This window comes from Cornus florida, unplaced genomic scaffold (genome assembly GCF_030987335.1).
Source record: "Cornus florida cultivar Cherokee Brave unplaced genomic scaffold, ASM3098733v1 CherokeeBrave_3.0.0_Hap2_Chr11, whole genome shotgun sequence".
Taxonomy (NCBI): Eukaryota; Viridiplantae; Streptophyta; class Magnoliopsida; order Cornales; family Cornaceae; genus Cornus; species Cornus florida.
Window position 1 is genome coordinate 99,909,636 of NW_026775581.1, and position 20,266 is coordinate 99,929,901.

The window sequence follows — 20,266 nt, forward strand, 5'->3', positions numbered from 1 at the left end:
TTTTTCCGTGTGAGTGAAAAGGTTTTCATTTGTCTCTGGATTTTTTTTTTTGAGCTCTGCACATATCAGAACACTAGAAGAGGAACGAGGAGAGAGAAGGTCGAATCCAAGTGAAAGCATGAGACTACCATTGTTGGTAATTCAGAGAAACGGTTCTGTTTCTATTTTATCGTTGATTGCATGATGGTTGAGTTTTACTGTTAAAGATTCAATTTTGATGTTTCTCTTAATATCGATATGTGATATTAATGCAATATTTTAATTGTTTATCTTTTTCCCGATGATATTATGATTGAAGGGTCGGTGAAGGGTCTTGTGGTTTTCCATTTTATTGTATTGATTGATTGCATGCTGGTTGAGTTTATAGTAAAAGATCCAATTTTGGTGTTTCTTATAACATTAATAGGTGATGTTAATGCAATATTTTGATTGTTTATCTTTTTCATGATGATATTATGATCGAAGGGTCGGCGAAGGATTTTTTTTTTTTTTCGTTAGGGTTTTCCATGTAGAAATCTATGTGTCTCATCTTTTTATTGTTGTAATTGTTTATGAGCTTGGATGATGGATTGAGTGATTTTTGTGTTTCTGTCATATTATAAATTTCTGTTAAGATTGTTGAAATTCAAGAAGTCTTTAAAATTCGAAAATCGAAACTACAAGCAAGGTTGGGGACTAGAGATTGGTGAGCAAGCGGCCAAATATTTTCCTAATCGTTCTTTCCTGGAGGTGAGAATGGGGTTTAATGCTTCGTGGGCTTGGCAGAGCTTCTAGGCATCCAAAGATTTGGTCAGGGAAGGGCTTGTATGGAGGGTTGTTAATGGAAGTCGAATCGAGTGTTGGGATGATAGGTGGATTGTTGATGAGTTTTTGCTCAATTGTTTACTGCTAGACCAAACAATGCACTATTTTCAGAGTGAGTGATCTGATAATGGGAAATGGAATGAGCAGTTAGTAAAGGAAATTTTTGAGAGAAGAGATTGGATAAGAATTATACAGATTCCAATTAGCTTGTCCTCCACTCAAGACAAACAGTTCTGGTTGTTCAACAAAAATGGTACTTTCTCTGTCAAATCAGCTTATCAGTTGGCTTTGAGGTTAAAAAGGAAGGAATTGGATAGTATTTTGAAGTTTCAAGGAGAAACTAGTGTTTCAAATGCCATGGCAGATCAGTGGTATTCTCATTGGAGGCTTAAAGTAAAACCAAAGATCAAACATTTCCTATGAAGGTGTCTTCATGATCAGATTGCACTTCGGATGTTTGGCCAGAAGAAAGTTGAAAGATGAGATTATATGCAAAAGTTGTGGGCTCGAACCTGAGTCATTGAGTGCTTTGCAGGTGCCCTAGAGCAGCTCGGCTATGGAAGTTGTCTTATTTAAGGGCTAGAATGTGGAGAGGTGGAGCGTGGTATGCACTACAAGAATTTTAATGTTCGCCGGTGGTTTATTACCGACAATTTGGGAAAGTGCCAGAAATTATAAATATTACCAGTGGTTTTGAATAAGTGCTGGAATTTGTTTTCAATTCCGGCGGTGTCCCACGAAGTGCAGAAATAATTAATCAAACCCACCCATCTGTAATTTTTAGTTTTGTCCGGCAGTTTTGAATGCTGGACAAAGCTTAACTTTTGGCGCACTCTTTTTCCTATTCGCGGTATGTTTGGGGCCCAAAGAATATAGAACATTTACGACACTGTATTAGTTACTTCCATCAGTTACAGATATCTAAAATCTATGTTGGCTTCTAAAATACACTAGAACTCTCGAGACTCTCGCGACAGAACTCTCATCCTCCATTTCCAAATCCTTGAGTTTATGTTGGCTTCTAAAATACGCATATCTATCATCTTTTCGATCTGAACTCTCGACTCTCTCGACAGATTTCATGTCTCATTCACAACAGTAAGGTTCTCAGCTAAATCAGGTTCTCCGCTCTCTCTATATAGATGTGTATATTATTGTCATGACATCTGTGAAATCACTCAAAATCATTTTGTTGTGTTACAATACATATATATATTAGGCATAACTTCAGCTTTAGCTTCAACAACTTCCTCTTCAATTTGTGCATGAATCCTTTCAATTGCAATCACTACAAGACCTATGGATTAGGTTTTCCCTCTCTCTCTCTATATATATATATACAAATATATTTATATTATCTGAGAATCATCCAGAAATCTTTGAATCCTCCAAATTTTTGTGAAATTGTTTAGAAATCTGTGAAATTATTTAGAAATCATGACGAATTTGGAATAATTTTAGTTTTGCCTTTGACAAAATCCTTTTCAATTGCATGCATTTCCTCTGTTTGAATTATTAGGACTCTATCTCTCTCTCTCTCTCTCTCTCTCTCTCTCTCTCTGTGTGAATGCATATTTCAATAGATTGTTTAAAACCAAAATTTTAAGCTCATGACTATTAGGGCTCTCTCTATTTGATCTTGAAGCGCATGACTATGACTAAAAAATACTTGGAAACTGTAAATTTACAACTTAATATGGTTTAAAATTAAAATTTGCCAACACATAACACTAAAATATTATTTGTCAAATCAAAATTTGCCGACTTAATATGGTTTATGCTTTCCCTTTCTGAAAAGTTGACCGCAAAAAGAGTTTTTTTAAATGTAATTATGATTATCTAGGAAGTAGTCATGTTGTTCCCTTTGCTGCGCATGGAAGGAGTCGGATGGATTTTTTGAGACTAAAGAAACGAGCTACTACATTGACCTCAAGTTCGGCTCATTCCTTAATAAGGGAAGTCATCAATGAGCTTGTTACAAAGTCGATCCTAGAATTGTCCGTGCATAGCAAAATAAGTATTGTCTGAATTTGATGATAAAGAATGATGGTGGTTGTACAACATACTTAGGTTCAAGTCCTTCTTAATCCCTGTCACAACTTGCCTACTCCTCCCCTTTACAAATGGATACAAATGATAAAAATAGTTCTCAAATCATTCCCATTTGTATACTTACATTTCTTTTTCTTTTCTTTTTCTTTTTTATCGAAAACAGAATCCTGGAGGTTTTCTCTGCTCCAAATCAGAGCCTCTTTGTCAGAGGAGACATCTTCACCTGTTAATGCTGAAGAGTGATTAACAGACCTAAAGGAGAAGGTATGAAACTAGCTGGGCAAATTAGCATCAAATAGAATGTTTCCAACTTCTATTAAGTTTATTAGTGACCTGTTTCCCAGTATGTTTTTCTGTTGGTTATTAATACAACCTCTCTTGATTGATAAAATTTGATAATTGAGTTAAAGGAAATTCGAAGTAGAAAAGGCCAGGATGCATATGTTAAGGGATCCAATATGCTTGGTCTTCCTTCTTTGTCTTCATTTGGACCTAATCAAAGATTTGATTAACAAGTGTGTATATTCTTGTTGAACCAATTTTTGATGTTTTTCCCTTATGATTTACAATGCAAGTTTCCGAAGATCATGGAGCTGGTGGGACTTGGATATACTGGACGGTTTGTCAACCGATACCTTCTCTTCAAGGTAAATTGTTTGAGAGACTGTTCAGAATTTTTAAGAAAAGGAGCGTACTGTTCAGAATTTATAGAATTGCTTATATTATTTCATTTTTTGTGAGCTCAAATTTAGAATAACTGACATGAGTAAGATATTCTTTGTGTTATCTGATGCATCTCAAAGCAATTTTTGGTATCTTTTGTTTAGCATTTTATGTTTCTAGAATTGCATGTACTCAACCATTGGTTATAATTCTTCACCAATTGCTTCCCTCTTTCTTTTCCAGATTCTTTTGCCAATTCTGCCAAAAACTTATTTAGAGTTGTTACTTCTATTGGATTTGTACAATTAGTTGTGAATTTTAACACTTTTGTTTCTGTATGTCTTTCATTTTGGATGAAGGGTATCCAGATGACTCATTTGATAGATGCATCTTCGGATATATCGATAGTTACCTGCACACAACGAGGCTTATACTATTTCAGCCACCATTTTGAAGTACTGTTTTTAACTAAAGACAGAATAAAGGGAACTGCAATGTCATTTATGAATAATAGAAAAGTTTGCTTCACATTTTTATATGAACAATTTCATTCCTTGGAGTTGGGATTCAATAAAAAATCACCTCCATACGCACTCTCTCTACCATGCCTATCACATCTATTATGCTTGGCAATAATTGCAGTAACCATAACAATCAAAATTTTATTTCCCATTCCCTTTTCATGTTTTCTATGCAATTTTTGGAGTGTATTTAGTGTGTACTCGTGTGGCTTAACTACAGGGAAGCAGTGGTGGTTTCTGTTTAGAATTTGTCAGGGATTGTATCAGTTGATGTGGATGGAAGTTGGGGTTGCACTGTCAGAATAGGCACAAAACAGAGTCTTCCAGATCCCATAAGTTACAATTTTAATATTTTCTTATGTGTCGAAATAACTTAGCATTGTTCTAGCATGTTTATCACCATTCACCACAATGGTGTCTATAGAATGAACAACTGTAGGCTTCTATTTAGTTTCAGTCTTGTCTTTATTGAGTGCCATTTTTTCTGATCTTTTATTAAATTGAACCTTGTGGATTACTTAAGTTTTAGGGTCAGTCATGGATTAATTGCATGAGTTTAAAAGTCATATGTACCCCGGCTTGCAGTGTTATTAATTCCATCGAAACAAAAGAGAAGGGAAAAGAAAAAGGGGAAAAAAGGACAGAGAAATGATGGTTCATATCCACATTCCTGTTTTTCCCCAATATCAATATGGCCTTTATAATTAAATCTTGACTAAATTCCAGCATTTTCTTTATTATTTTGCAAAGTTTATTACGGCAAATTGAAGTAAGTTCATTGAGTTATCAGTCTTATCAGCTGAATTATTATTCTGCTTTAGCTAATTAGAAAGATCTGTTTCTGCCCTTGCATGTGATCGTCTAGATGTTTGACTTTGCCTCAACTGATTTGGTCAAGACTATTTGGTCAAATTAACTGCTCTAATTGAATTTTCGATCTTCAATTCAATATGAATATTTGATTATTCCCCTTGATTATTATTATGTACATTAAATTTTAATGTACTGAATAGGAAAATCATGTTGCAGTTATTTGCCGAAAGCAGTCTACTTGCAGCATCTAATGGGTGTAGAAGGTGTGATTGTTGATTTGGTTCAGGAAATCATGGGCTGTTACCAATATGATTAAGCCATCAGAGGTGGACGAAGGGGAGATAATTAGAGGGGTTGGAGCAGATTCAAGTTGAACCCAACCCCCACTACTCACAAAGGAAGCTGTCATTTCTGTGGAAATTGATACCAGAATTAATACCTCCTCTATAAGAAAACCTCTTATAGTCGGAGTCCTGAGTTGTTGGATGGGAACCTCGATCAAGTAATGTTCTGGGAAAAGAATGGAAACCTCTTATATCAATTACTGTTATTTGTATTTGACGTATTTTAAATTTGAATCGAAACTTTTGGTGGTTATGAGATTTAATTGGGTGGCTTTGCAAATTCGTGACGGAATGTGGGGGATTTTTGTGTAGTGGTAAAAACAAAGCAGACATTAATGACTCAAAAGTTTTGAACAAGAGAGTAAAGAAGTGCCAATGCTTAATAATTCTGCAAGGAATTCACCTGTAAAAGTCAACACACCGGCGGTTTTAAGTGCAGCTGAAAACCGGTGGAAAAAACTGCCATAAAAAATTAAAATACCGGCACTTAAAATTTACTGGCGATTTTATAAAACTGCCGGTGATTCCCTAGCACCGGAGGCTTCCCTGGTTTAGAATACTGCCGGAAATGTTTTCACAGGTGGTTTTTTTTGTGTCTCTTCCGGCGTTTAAAGTGCCAGTGATATCCACAACTCTTGTAGTGTAAATTGTAAATGCATGGGTTTTTGAAGAGCAGTGGTGGAATGAAATGGAAATTGTGAAGATGGCTACAAATCAGTGGGTTGAATTTGGTGGATATTATGGTTGCTTCTGTAGCGAATACCATTCCCAATCCTGATAGTTATTCAGTGCAGCAGCATATCTAATATTTGGATTGTGCCTAGCTCCAGTGGGATGGGTAAAGGTTAATAGAGACCCTGCATTTTATTGTCAATCCAAAGAGGCTGGGAGCATGGTTATGACTTACGAGAGATCACTTGGGATTGTTATTGGAGCAGCTCTATTTTATTTCAGTTAGGTGGTGGATCCAATTATATGTTATATTCCAGTCAAATTTAGAGGTGGTGGTTAAAGCTACTGATAAATCTTTGCTCTCTCCTCTTTTGCTTTCAACTGTTCCGGAAGATAACGAGGTATTGGCTTATGCTCAAGCTCAACTGTAGCTTCTCTATGGTTTTTGGTGATCGGGATAGTAACCAGGTGGCGGATTTGTTGGGTGCTTGAACTATTAAGAAGAAAGTGAATTATTTCCTTTCATTCTAATTGTGTTATATATGATTCACTTCAAATGAATTTGCAAACTATTTCCCCACCTTATTCTGATATATATTTCAGGTATGCAGAAGATACACCCAACCAAACAACATGGGTGTCTGCTTAAGTTGATGCAAACTCAACCTAAACTAGTGTAGCTAAATTATAGAACTGAAATTCATGGAAAACATCGTAACTTGTTTATACACACACAAAACACATTACAAAAGAGCTGTAAGTGAGCTAGCTACATCCTCTAAATTTCCTAGCCAAATCCATCATAACACACTTACATGCCATTGAAAAACACATTCATTCTGTCAGCATTCATTGCCCTTTCAGCTCTCCAAGGCTCATCAAAACAGAGAGGGCTGCAAGTCCGGGGAAACGCCACAAGAGACCAAGAAGATGCAGAGGTCGAGTTGAAGTTTTCCGGGTGTTAAAGATCAGTAAGCAAGTCTTTCAAAATTTCATCTTCATAACTAAGGGTAGGGTCAATAAGAGCTTGCTGAGAAGAGATATTATGGGCCAACTCGTTGCACTTGGCTCTAAGCGAAGCACATTTTGCCTCCTCTACAGCCAAATCGCGACGGAGGTCCATAATATACTTATCAATCTGTTGCAACTCGGACAAAATCTGTGCAGATTCTTGGTGAAGTCCACGGACCGTAATTCTAGCATTAGCATCTGCGTACATCTGCTCGAGCCATGATAGATCCAACCCCGCCAAGGATTTCCAATCCATCATTAGACCTTTAGCCACATTAATATCATCAGTAGTAATTTGGCTAATTCTTTTTTCTGTCAAAGATTTGATGAGACACGCGAGGGCGTCCAAGAACATCCCTTGGAAATATGCACTTTCCACTCTAAAACCGTCAAAAGTCTTGGGGTGTTTGTGAAATATGCAATCAAGGTATGGAATGCTTCCAAAGCTACATTTATAACCGCGCCAGTGCACTAACTCGTCAGGGCCAATGTTCTCCTCTCGAGGTGGAGAAAGGGGCCACGCAAGACTGGTCTTGGGTACTGAAGCACCTGCAGATGAAACTAAAGCTTCTCCCAAACAAAAGTATGTCCTAGTGATCAGGTCAATTATTAAATCATGAATTGCAAAATTAAAACTGTTTTTCACAAGACTGAAGGCTGAACTCGAAGTAAACTGAGGTCTATAAATTCGTTTCTTTTATAGAAGTTGAAGTAAAGATGAGTTCATCACATTGTTATCTATCAGAAAAGAGAAAAAGTAGAATTTGTTCCATTGTATATGAGAAAACATCACCATAAAATAGAGGAGCGAGCTATCAATTTTTTTTTTCTTAGTTGGAGTGAGATATCATTCTTACTTTCTTTTTAATTTTTTTAAGAAAATATATAAGAGATAAATATGGAGCAAAAAAAGAAGTAAAATCCATAGAACTTTGGTGTAGTTCAGTATGATCAAGCATACCTGCAGAGTACTTTTCGTCCCCAACAAATGGCACATCAAACAACTTGTCAGAAGAATAATTCTCTGGTAGCCTTGACATGCTGGAAATTTCATTCTCCTTCTGTTTTATAAGGGAAGCATCTTCATATGCACAAAATAAAGTTCCATTCTCACATGAAACTCCAGTACTATCCGACCTCTTATTAACTACCAATTGAACACTTCTCTTTGATTCATGGGATTCTGATCGAGAAACCTTGTCGTCAGATACTAGCGGGAGAGGAGTCCCATTTCGACTGTCAAGTCGCTCACTGATAACTGGAACAGACACCAAAGTTGTACTCTCTAGCACTTCTGATAGGGGACGGTGACGATTTTTCCTTTTCAAGAACTCAAGAATGTTGGCAACTTGAGATCTCTCATACTCTGAATCATTTGGAATTTTTTGTCGCTTTCTCTGCACAGATTGTTCCTTAGAAGCACATATCTGATTTGGCTCTCCAAATGAGACACCAGAATTAGATAATTCCTGTGCTGAATTTGACATATCCCCAGAACTACTTGATTCCTCAACCATACGTTCAGTTTCTTTGCCAGGATGAGGCAAGGTCAGTGATTCTGTAACGCCATTTTGTTCACCACCTGATCTATCCAGTCTTGAGCAAAAGATGGGGTGATCTTTGGGTTGAAGAACATTTTCAAGCTCAAGAGCATGAAGAATTGCATCTTCCCTGTTATTATATTTCCCTGCTTTCTTAGAAGTTTTAGCTGCAGAAGCCTTTGCATTTTCAATGCACTCATTATACTCCCCACATCGAAATGCCTTCACCCGTTTAGATTTCTCAAGATTATACCAGTCTCTGAATCAAATATAAACAAGAATTTGTCAATAAATTCAAACATATTGTATATATAAAAGAACTAAAACCCTTGAACTTTAAAAAGAGAATTTCATGCTTGTGTTTAAAATAAAAAATAAAGAAAAAAGTAGTTACAAAGCAGCCAAAAAGTCAAAAAGAATGAATGGTGCAAACACCAAAAATGTAAGATAAATAAACCCATATTTATTATTGGCTCTTACAATAAACTAAAAAGATTTAAAGGGGCAATTATGGTTATAGAGCTGAAAGAGTGTTGGAATACGCAATGAGCCCTCCGACTTCATGATATGCCCCATAATGCAAGTGTTTTCAAATGCATGGTTAAAACACAAGGACAGCAAATATTCAATTACATTCAACTAAATCACATAAACTAAATAAGTATGCAGAACCAAACTGTCTGCCAAGATTAGGCTGATACTTATGGCACCTCGGACAAACTCCAATCCAGGCCAAATGTATTCACTCGGAATTCACCATTAAAGCATGTCATGTGCATGAAATGAAATGATAATAAATGATTGAACCCTTTTTCTTTTTCTTTTTTTCCTAGTTGGTACTCACACAGCCCCCTCCAAGGAACTGTTTGCGCCCAAGAGGAGTCGAGTAAATTGATTATCAAGTTTGGTAAAAGTTGATCATTTTGTTCTTTCATAATTAGTATTATGTGCAATCATTGTACCTATTGCAGTCATGCTTTTCTTCCTTCTTAATAATGAAATTTCCAGAACTACATCACAGATGAGGACCTATCAGGATGCCACTTAAATATAAGGGACACACTCATTATTAAAATAGCATTTATTATAAATATTCCCTTGGAGACTTCTTGTCTCAGTCAATAGAGTGAAATAGTCATTTAAAAGATGGTCTTTCCTCAACTTGTATCCTATTTCTAGTCGTTCCTCAACTTGGACCCTATTCCTATCTGCCAATAGAACAATAAGGATCTCTTAATGAGAAATACATGGATGGGTCCATTTAGAGAAACAGCGACTTCATATTTCTTTTTAGCTAGTTTTTTTATGTTTCTATATCAGAATTCGTAATTATAAATATTATTTTTTAGATGAATTTCTATATCAGAATGCTTGTTTATATTTTAGATGAATTTCTATATCAGAATGCCATGTAAAAAGGGAGTGGAACTTCTCAACTCAAAGGTACATTCAAATATGCACTTACTAGCTTTCCTGATAAGATACATGCAATTACATTATTGCTATGTTTGGTAAAAGGGAAGGACGGGGGTGGATAGTGAAGAAGGGGAAGACGGAGCATGCTTCTATTAGGTGAACAAGTAAATCAATGCATAAATCATTTTGATATGCAAATGCATTAACTAAATCAAATACGATTAAAATTTGCAACAATAATAAAAAGCAAAAATTGTGTGAAATTTAAACATATGTTATACTATCATAAAAATTTAGAATCAAGCACTAGAAGCAACTGACATCAAACATAAGTAGTCAACTATAAGCTTCATGAGTCTCATCAAATATACTACTCCCGACGTCCCATTTTAAGTGTCCCTTTTTGGGAACCTAACTTTTTAAGATGTGATTTTAATATATTTTTTATTGTATTGGTAGTGAATGAATTACCAAATCTACCCATGGTGAGCCCACAATGGCATGATGATGTCTTGTATTTAATTGTTTTTATAAGTTCAAATCAAGAAGGGTAAATTGGGAATATTGTACAATATAGTACATTGACTTTTGAGTTGGGACAATTGTTTTGGGACAGCTAAACATGGAAAGGTGGACACTTATTTTGGGACGGAGGGAGTATAAGATTATGTAATGTGATCCATTGATATGAACATAATGTGGTTTAGGGTATGTAAACTAGAAAAATGAAAAAGATATGAATCAAAGTTAAAAAATAAGAGTAGCAATTTTTTTTGAGCCCAAACTTGCTAAAAGAGCACGAGCTTGAGGGGTTTTTGTGAGCCTGACTAAAGGGGTCTGGCTTGTAGTAGATTAAGGCATCCCAACTTAGCTTGAAGAGTCTGGGGTTTTTCTTAAGCTTAGGTGCGCCTTTATAACAACTATTTGGAGAGGGAGAAGGTAAAGAAGGGAGTATAGATGAGGCCTCCCTCCCGGCCCTCCAATTTACTTCCTTTTGAAACTAGACAAAAGAGTGGAAGGAAAGAAGTACAGTTGTCGACTTGTTTGATAAAAATTAAAGTACGCTATAATCTCATTTATTAACTAGGGGCATGTGTATTAACTCATATAAAGGGGTATAGTTGTAAAATAATATTCAAACCTCCTCTTCCATTATGTCCTACCACACAATGAAAGGTGTCACTTATTCCTTCCATTCCACTCGGAAGGACACATTCCCTCCCCTGTAGATGCCTCATCCAATCCTTGTTTCCTTTAATCTACTTTTTATATCCCTCCAATGTAATGTACCATAAACTAATAGTCGTGGACTCAAAAAAAATTAAGTAACACGTGTGTGGAAGATAATCAAGTATAAATATTAAAACCAAACAAAAATAATTAATAAGGATGCAAGAAAATTAATAAACGACTTTTGAGGAGGTATCCAGGATGTTATTTCAATATTTTAGTTAATCTTATAAGGACATCAACTCAAAAAGGTCTTGTCCAAACCATGTCAATAGTAAGACATAGAGAGAGAGAGAAAGATTGGGAAAATAGAATTTGGCAACTAGCTGACGAAAGTTTTTATTATACAACAGTGAAGGCATCACAACATTATATTTACACAAAAACAAGTTGTACAGTTTGTTTCATGTTGAAGACTAAGAATGCTGAACAAAATGAAGGTCATCTGTAGTCATCCAAGCACTAATATGCGAGGAGGCTACCAAAATTTGTAACAGTTTCAACTGTAGTAAACCACATTGTATTTCATCAAGAATGCATTATCCATCATCATGCATACAAAAAGCAAAACAAACATGCACAATGGAGAAGCAAAGACAATGCCCCAAAAACAAATGGAAAATCTTTGTGCTCTTTTGTGTGGTGTGTTTACTTTCCTGCTTGATTCTTGATATGTTCTTGGTTCGTGGTGCTAGTCTTAACAAATACCATAATAATAAATGGAAAATAAATATATTACTGCTCATTGTTAAAAGAAAAAGGTACAATAAGGAAGTTTTCTTGCAAGTCCAAAATTTTAGAGACAGCAGCTTTCCTATATCAAAATCTAAATAAGCAAGAAATGTCAAGGCTTGTTGATGATCTGATCCTGATCCTTAATTGGAACTTGTTTTATGTAACAGACGTTACAAACCTAACGCAAGTTGTGGTGTCCTCAACTCAAGTAAAGCTGGGTTCTTCCATTGCCAATGTCGATGTCTAGAAAGAATGTTTAAATAAATTTCATATGAAAAAAGTTACTTGACATGCAACCTTTTTTTTGATAAATTACTTGGCAAACAACTTCATGGTTGATTTATAAATCAAAGCTAAAATTAATAAATATGACTTTAAGTTATGGACTCTATATTTGTTTATTTAAGATTTTTGGGATGACCCATTGCACTAAATGAAAGTAGTTTTGCTCGGGATGTTAAAAACAGCCTTGCAACTAAAAAAATATATATCACATGCATATCATAACTCAGTCAATAACTCTATTTAATTTGCAATCAAGTTTCTTTGGAAGACCAGCAATATCACAGAGCAAACTAAATATGGAGCTTGAAAAAAAAAAAAAAATTTATTATACAAAACTGAAGACAACATTATATTTACACCAAAACAAGTGTACAGTGTGTTTCATGATGAAGCCTAAGAATGCAGAACAAAATGAAGGTCATTTGTAGTCATCCAACCACTAATATGCAATATGAGACTACCAAAATTTGTAACAGTTTCAACTAGATTATCCATGTCCTCATATAAACCAAAATCAATTTATTTGTTGCCTCGTCTAGTGTATAAATAACTTCATTCATCTCAAAGCAACACTTCCAATAAAAACCCATAACAATACATCTCAATAAATCCTCCGAAAAAACAAAAAAGCTTCTGAGAATTAACATAAGTTTCTCCAGCCTATACTACCAACTACCAAATAGAAGATAGAAGCTAAACCTTAACAAGTAATTAAGAGTCACAATAAGGAGCTTACATGCTTGCATCCTCTCTTCCCAGAAGCTTCACCGGATTACCTGATCTCGGTGACACCAAACAACTCTTAGACAATTCATCCGCACCCATAATACGCCCCGGCCACCACGACCCATTCCGACGCCGAACCCATACCAACCCGCCTGCAACCGGGTCAATGCCGTTTGTGTACGCCTCACTAGAACTTCCCATCGCTCACCGCACAACACAACAGACAATGACCGATCTCAGAAATCAATCTCAAAACCCTTTTAATCTAAGCACATTGAAGTCCCAAATATTATGGCCATTCTGCATGAACAAATGCTCATGCTATCAGAAAAGCCTAATTCCGCATGCAACAAAACCCAAAAAAATAAAAACACCATATAAGGAAAAATTAACGAACATACCTAGCAAATCTTCTATAGAGAGTGTTAGTAGATAGAAAAACCCAGATTACAGGGTCTATGGGGAGAGAGCGATCTGGTAGAGAGAAACAACAGAAAAGTGATTGAATCGACCCTCAAGGTTACAAACTTAAACAACCACCACCTCAACCATGATAAGAGCAGGAGTCATTTAAATCATGAAAGTAATTAACATTTATGAGTCCTCAAATTTGACCAAAACGACCCTTAAAAAAAAAAAAAAAAAAAAAAAAAAACTCCACCACGACCCTCCCATTTTTTTTCGCAAAACCTTGTTATAGCATTAAATTAAAATTTTTATGGTAATGTTTTACATAAAAATTAAAGTTGGCCCTTTAAATATTTTGTGACACTCTGTTAATGGTACTAAATAATAGATACTAATAGTTATTTTCTATATAAAATTTAAATTTGATCCCTCTAATTTTATAAATAATAAAAATCTATTTATGATTCCCGGATATTAAATATAAAGATATGATTTTATATTATTTAAAAATTTTAATTTTACATTACTAGTTTGGCCCCACCAATTGAAAATTCCTGGCTCTGCCCTGTCGGTATACATAGAGTTTTTTGTTTTTTTTTTTTTTTTAGGCCTAAGGGTCATTTTGATCCGATAAAAGGACTTATAGAGATTAATATTGTACTTTAATAATTTAAATATGTCAATTCAGAAATTAAAGGGCAATTAAATACTCTTATGGGGTATTGTTGTTCAAGTTTGTAAATTTAATGGGACAATTGAATCACACTCTCTCTAAATTGTATCTATCTGTCTTTAATATAAAAACCGATGGAGTGTGAGTGCAAATTACCCACCATTTTTTTGGTAAATTACACTAACACCCCTTAGGTTTTGATTAAAGATTTGAGTACTTTTTTTGACAACGACACTCCCTAGGTTTAGTATACTGAATGAAGACACCCCAACTACGATAAAAATATTTATACGCCATTTGACTTTTGAATTGACCCTTGTGAATTATTAAATTACTTTTATAACCTCCTATTAATTGACCAAAATGGCCCTCACGAATGAAAAAAAACAAATATAATTTTATCGTGACATGTTTTCATTTTCTTTTTTCTTTGGTTTTGTGGAAGAAAAATGTCATGTTGTGTGAGTAATGTTTCAGCAAACACTAAAAAATAAAAATATTAGCTTGTATGTGATTACTTGAAAGTGATATTTAATATTTGAATATTAAAAATGATCTTCTATTTAATATATTACTACGGAATAATAAAAAATAATATTTTTTACTGTTTGAGATGAAAAGTCAGAGTTTTGTATTAGAATTTTATTTAAGTATTAGATAGTAACTAATCTATCTATTTTAGCGAGGACATTAAAAATGCACCAAAAGAAATTCTTACAATGGTTTTATATTATTTTAAAATTTTAATTTTACATTACTAGTTTGGCTCCCTAATTAAAAATTCATGGCTTTGCCCCTTGCGTTGCCGAGTTTTTTTTTTTTTTTTGCTACGGGTAATTTTGGTCAATAAAATAACTTAAAAAGGTAAAATTATACTTCAATAATTTAAACGTGTCTATTAAGAAGTCAAAGAATAATTACATACTCTTATCATGATTTGGGATGTTATTATTGAAGTTTGTAAGTTTAGGGACAATTAAATCAATCTACCTATCTTTATTACAAATCTAGAAAGATGTGAGTGCAAATAAACGAATAATTTAGCATGCCTTCTGCTTAGAGAAGAATAAAACGTTGCACTGGCATCTTTTTGCCCAGACATACAGATTTTGTGTTTTCCCTGTGAAAAAATAAATAAATTACATTTAAAAATATATAATAAAAAACAATTACAGATTTTGTGAATTATATTAATTTGTGTAAAATATAATGACCTCCCTGTGGCCTAATTGTAAATACAGAAAAATTGTCAATTTTTTTTTGTCACAGTCCGTCTAACTAGAATTATTAATTTAAATAAAATATAATTGACCCATTTCTTGAGGTTTGACTTAATTCGACCCTATCATTTCTTGAGATTTTTCTTAATATAATCCTTTTGTAATAAGGGTCATCCCATCCAACTTTCAGACATTAAAATAAATTTCAAGCCTGATAATTATCATAAGAGTTTTTCGAAACTGTAAGAATAAATCTGTATAATTATGACAAATCACAGGTTTGTGTAATTTCTCAGGTGTTTTGATCAACCACGACATGTATACTTGCGCAACTTGCCCCTGCTGTTAGTTGGCCTGTCTTGGGCCTCTGCTATTGGGCTTTGTACCATGTAATTTTATCATTTCAATACAATTGTTTACCTTCCAAAAAAAAAATATTTCCCCTCTGTCGCTATATCAACAATCCCACGTGCATGTACATGGTCCCACGTTTTTACGAGATAAGTCGCACAAGTGAAAGTGTTTGTAATCAACGGTTGTGATCACCCTATTGGATTTAATGATCACACTCATAACTTTTGTTCCGTATGAGTAAAAACTTATACAGAAAAGGTGGTACATTGGAATGAATTTTCTATACATCTCAGAAGTGGACGAGAAAGAGAGAATAGGTCGAAACCAAGTAATGTTTTTTCTTACCATTTTATTCTATTGATTGCATCATGGGTTGAGTAGTAAGTTTTAACACTGATATGTGATGTCAATGCAATATTTTGATTGTTTATCTTTTCCCTGATGATATTATGATTGAAGGGTCGGTGTCAGTGAAGGGGCCTTGTGGGTTTCCATTTATTGTATTGATTGCTTGATGGTTGAGTTTATTGTAATAGATCCAATTTTGGTGTTTCTTTTAACATTGACATGTTATATTAATGCAATATTTTGATTGTTTATGTTTTTTATGATGATATTATAATTGAAGGGTCGGTGAAGGACCTTCTTTTTTTTTCCTCAGGGTTTTCCATGTAGATCTCTCTGTGTGCATCTTTTTATTGCTGTATTTGTTTATGCGCTTGGATGATATATTGAGTGATTTTTATATTTTTGTTATTTAAAATTCGATATTCCAAACTACAAGCTGTTCGAGGCAAAATATATTCCTATTCTTTCTTTCCCGGAGGCAATAATGCCCATTGGTATTGGTATTGGTATTTTAGAATTTGATCTTCCATATATAAAAAATAAAAAATAAAAAATAAAAAAACTACAACACCTATTTCAACCCCCTTCCCCTCCCCTCCCCCCTTGTGCAAGTGTAGATCACAGTCCTTGGGTGACTCTCTATTAGAGCCTCGGATTCCGTTCCTTTAGGTGGGAAACAAAGTAATTAGAAATTGCTGGAATGGTGTGCATTTAAGTAGCCAAACCTGATGCCAATTGCACTATCCAAGCATGGCTATGGTCTGTTGCTGCTTTATAAGTAGAATACTTCTGCTCAGGAAATTCAAAAGTAACAATTCAGAAAATCCAGCAAAACTCTTCTAAAATGCAAGGTAAACAAAATAGTTTAAAGTCAAGAAGTTTCATAAAGAAACAAGTCAAGTGGTAGAGGATGTCTCACCAAATTCTGGTGGGTTTTTCAACTACATTTTGTTCAGTCTTTCAGTAACTTAAGAGTAAATTTGTCATGAGTAATTCAATATATAACTGTAATTCACCAATTAAGGTCCTAGAGGATTCGTGTTAAAGAGTTGAGAATGTTTTTTAGTTTAATTTGGCAAAATAGAGAATAGTAAATATTGAATATGTGAGATGTGAAAGAATCCTTACACACACTCAGCGCGCCTGTCTTCCATGTTGGATACAAATTTGGACATTTAAAAGACGAAGACAAGATGTGAATATGGGTTTATTATGGACCCAATTAATTTTATTTGCCTATTTTAAGTTATTCCTTTTCTGTCATTGTCCCCTCAAAACAAAGATAAATATATAAACATTAAGAGGACATCTATAGCTGTATAGACATGTCCTTGCTACATTTAGGGAGTTGCTGTACCTAAAGGTTTTGGTTGGAAGAATGACTGTCTTGTGCATATGCATAGGTCAATGTTGCTTTTTTCCTTTTATCTAATGAGTTTTTTGGACGAGAAATTTGTCAACAAAGAATCATTTTCAAGTTCTGACTCTACTTAGCACCTGAACATTTTAAACAAGTTAGAGAAAGTTTTACAGGGAAAGCTAACTTGTACCTAGATACCTTTATCATGTTCTACCAACGTCTACCCCTTGATTATTCATAATATGGAATTAGTATATGGTTTCTTGTGTAGGTGGTTGATGAGTTGGTACCTGCACTTGTGCACCTTGCTGAAATCTATAGTCAGGGGGATCACAAAAAACTTCGCTATTCCATTGTTAATGTTCTTCAGGAATGTACCCAATCACAAGGGACAGGACCGAACTCTCTCAGACCACATTAAAGAACAGATGAAGGAGATATTAAGTTCTAGACAGACACTAAAATGGGAAGGAAAAAAATGCCGAAAGAAGATCTCCATATCAAACAGCCATCAGCATTAGTGGTAAAGCTTGAAGGAAATTATGTGCTCTCATCAAGAAATAAATCAGCAGTGGCATTGTGTCCAATGCGATCAAAGCAAGAGAGAGTTGTGCTGTACAGTCATTGAGTGCAGTGTAATCTTTTGTTGCAACACCACTTGGAAGCCACAAATGGGGTCACACGCTCTCTACATAACCCAGTTAACCTTCATGCCAAAAGCCTTTGGAGAAGAACCTAACCAAAAAAAATAATAATGTCTTTGGAGAAGAGCTCAGGCTTATGACATGCTTGGGTTAGCTTAAGAGAGTTTTTATAGACTATTTTATTCATAAATGAGTGCTCTCAGTCACCTGATCCTGATCTCCTGTCGAGGCAAAGTAAGGTTCCTGACTGTGCTGAGTGTTTAGTCGAGAAGCAGATGTGCGCAGCTTGGTTTTTTTGGAGAGGCAGCTATCGAATACGGGGGGCATCCACTGCAAGGGTGATGCTGGCGACTCCTATGGCCAAGAGACTGATGATTCTGAATAGAAGACAGCAAGTGAAGGTGACATAGGAAATGATAGGAGGGATGAAATGGGTGAAGATGATTGTGAATGGAAGAATTAGGATGAAAGGAAGACAAATACAATAACCTTCAATAAAAGATACTACGATTCTTAGCGGTAACACACATCTAACGGAGATTTCAATGCAGACATAGATCTGCATAGAGTAGTCAACCTAAGAGATTTTGTGGGTTGACAATAAACCTCATATAATGATGTTTGTGTGTGTGTGTGTTTTTTTTTTTTTCTTCCGTAAATTCATATAATGATGGTTATCATTTGATGGATCACATTGTTTTGCCTATTCAAACTGAATTTCAGTAGCATACACCTCAAATTGTTGGTTGCATAATTGCCGTCCAGGGATTATGTTTAGTCTTCTGCACATGTTTCAACTGGTTATTCCTCTTACAAAACGTGTTGGTTGTCTCGATGTACTGTTTAGTGAATAGAAAAAACTAGACATATTTATTTGAAGCCCCTCTCTTTTGATGTTAAGTACCTAATCTTGTTTTAATTTCATCCACTGACATTAAAATTTTGTAAGACACTGCTGTTATAACTTTTGACAGTTTTGTGTGTTTAAAGTTTTAAATTTAGGGATCAAGATATCACAGCATCAAACAATTATCCTAAGCTTACCATCTCAGAGGTGCAATTGTTTGTATCAATTATTGGTACTGAGAATGCACGTGTCAACATTTCAATTACATAATTTTCAACTCAGAATTTGTCATACAATTTACCGGTGGATATTATCAGCTAAAGCGTTACGAGTCCGCAGCGTCCGCTATGGATCCTATCAGTTAAAGTGTTATTAGTCCACTATCTTTGACTATTTAAAGCCTCATGCTGCATTTTTGAGTGAAGAACACGTGTTTTACTGTATGCAACACTCTTATTTTAAGCATGCAGCAAATTATTTTAAGCATGCAACTCAATTATTTTGAGGATATCGAGGGTGTAATACTATTATTTCGCTCCTCGATTAATTGTGTTACTGAAAACAGATGTTAAGGCTTGATGTTTTCAAGTTTTTACGGTATGATTGAGTTCATTCACAAGCTAACATGAGCATGCGTTCACGAGCTTAAAAATAATGACCCTCTGAGTCTCAAACTCAAGTTCAAATATATTTGATTAAAAATAATGATTTGTGTTCGGTCCATGAATTACTACTCTTACTTAATGAATGAGCACAAGGTGGGTGACACGTCGAGCTTGAACCGTCGGTGTGTATTTATTTGAATCATTTGCAGCCTCAACTTAGATTCTCCTCAACTTGGTAAATGGAACATGGAAAAGGGGAATGGATGGGCCAATATACCAAAAACCGGAAGGTACTGCAATAAATACATAATGCCAGCACTGGATCACATGGACACTATGACTTTGAAATACCAGAGTCTGCCGAGTGCTTAGGCAATCAATGATGAAATGCCAACTGAACTTTTAGTACTGAAAAAGAAACAGAAATTTGGACTCATCTATTAATTATATTGTCCTCCTCTCTAACGCAACCAAGAAATGGTCGTGGTTGGAAACATGTATACCATATCCTCAGATATCATATGGGTTGATTAACCATAATAACAAATTTTGGATTAGAAGTGAGGAACAGAACCTCCTATTAGTCCAATCCGGTCCCCAAACACTGTAATAGAGTTATTCTGTTATCCCTGTGGTGTATTTATCCACCTGGTGTTATCCGATCCATCAACCAAATGGAGCCTATCTATATATATTTTTTAATAGGAAAAAGTAGTGCACATTATTTTCAGTACAGGTAGTGATAGTATTTTCAGAAGATAAAAATAGAAAAATACCAACAGGTTTAGCTATTTGAAGTGTCTTTTCCGTCAATTCATCGTCGTTGGGATGTTTGGTTGTCTGGAAGCTAAGAAAATGTACGCAAATTGACCAATGGACTAACTCTAAATCAAACTTATAATAATTTGACATTTAATTCCGTTATAATTGTATTTTGGTTTGACTTTGATATTCAAAATGTACACTGTTGACTATAGAACTTTTTAAGCATGCC

The 20,266-nt window shown here is 34.9% G+C and overlaps 1 protein-coding gene and 1 long non-coding RNA gene across 2 annotated transcripts; one reads left to right on the forward strand and one right to left on the reverse strand.

Moving 5' to 3' along the window:
• Window positions 1–27: 27 nt before the first annotated feature.
• Window positions 28–5,460, forward strand: LOC132283423 (uncharacterized). The gene is made up of 4 exons (XR_009472022.1): window positions 28–136; window positions 3,020–3,120; window positions 3,432–3,503; window positions 5,070–5,460. It is a non-coding gene; the product is annotated as an uncharacterized LOC132283423 (long non-coding RNA).
• A 989-nt stretch (window positions 5,461–6,449) lies between these two features.
• LOC132283422 (uncharacterized protein At1g51745-like) lies at window positions 6,450–13,635 on the reverse strand. Its single transcript, XM_059785364.1, has 4 exons — window positions 13,215–13,635; window positions 12,824–13,113; window positions 7,842–8,680; window positions 6,450–7,447 (listed from the first exon to the last, which is right to left on the reverse strand). The coding sequence occupies exons 2-4, from the start codon at window positions 13,012–13,014 to the stop codon at window positions 6,831–6,833; spliced, it is 1,647 nt and encodes a 548-aa protein (XP_059641347.1). The 5' UTR covers window positions 13,015–13,113; window positions 13,215–13,635; the 3' UTR covers window positions 6,450–6,830.
• Between the last annotated feature and the right edge of the window lie 6,631 nt (window positions 13,636–20,266).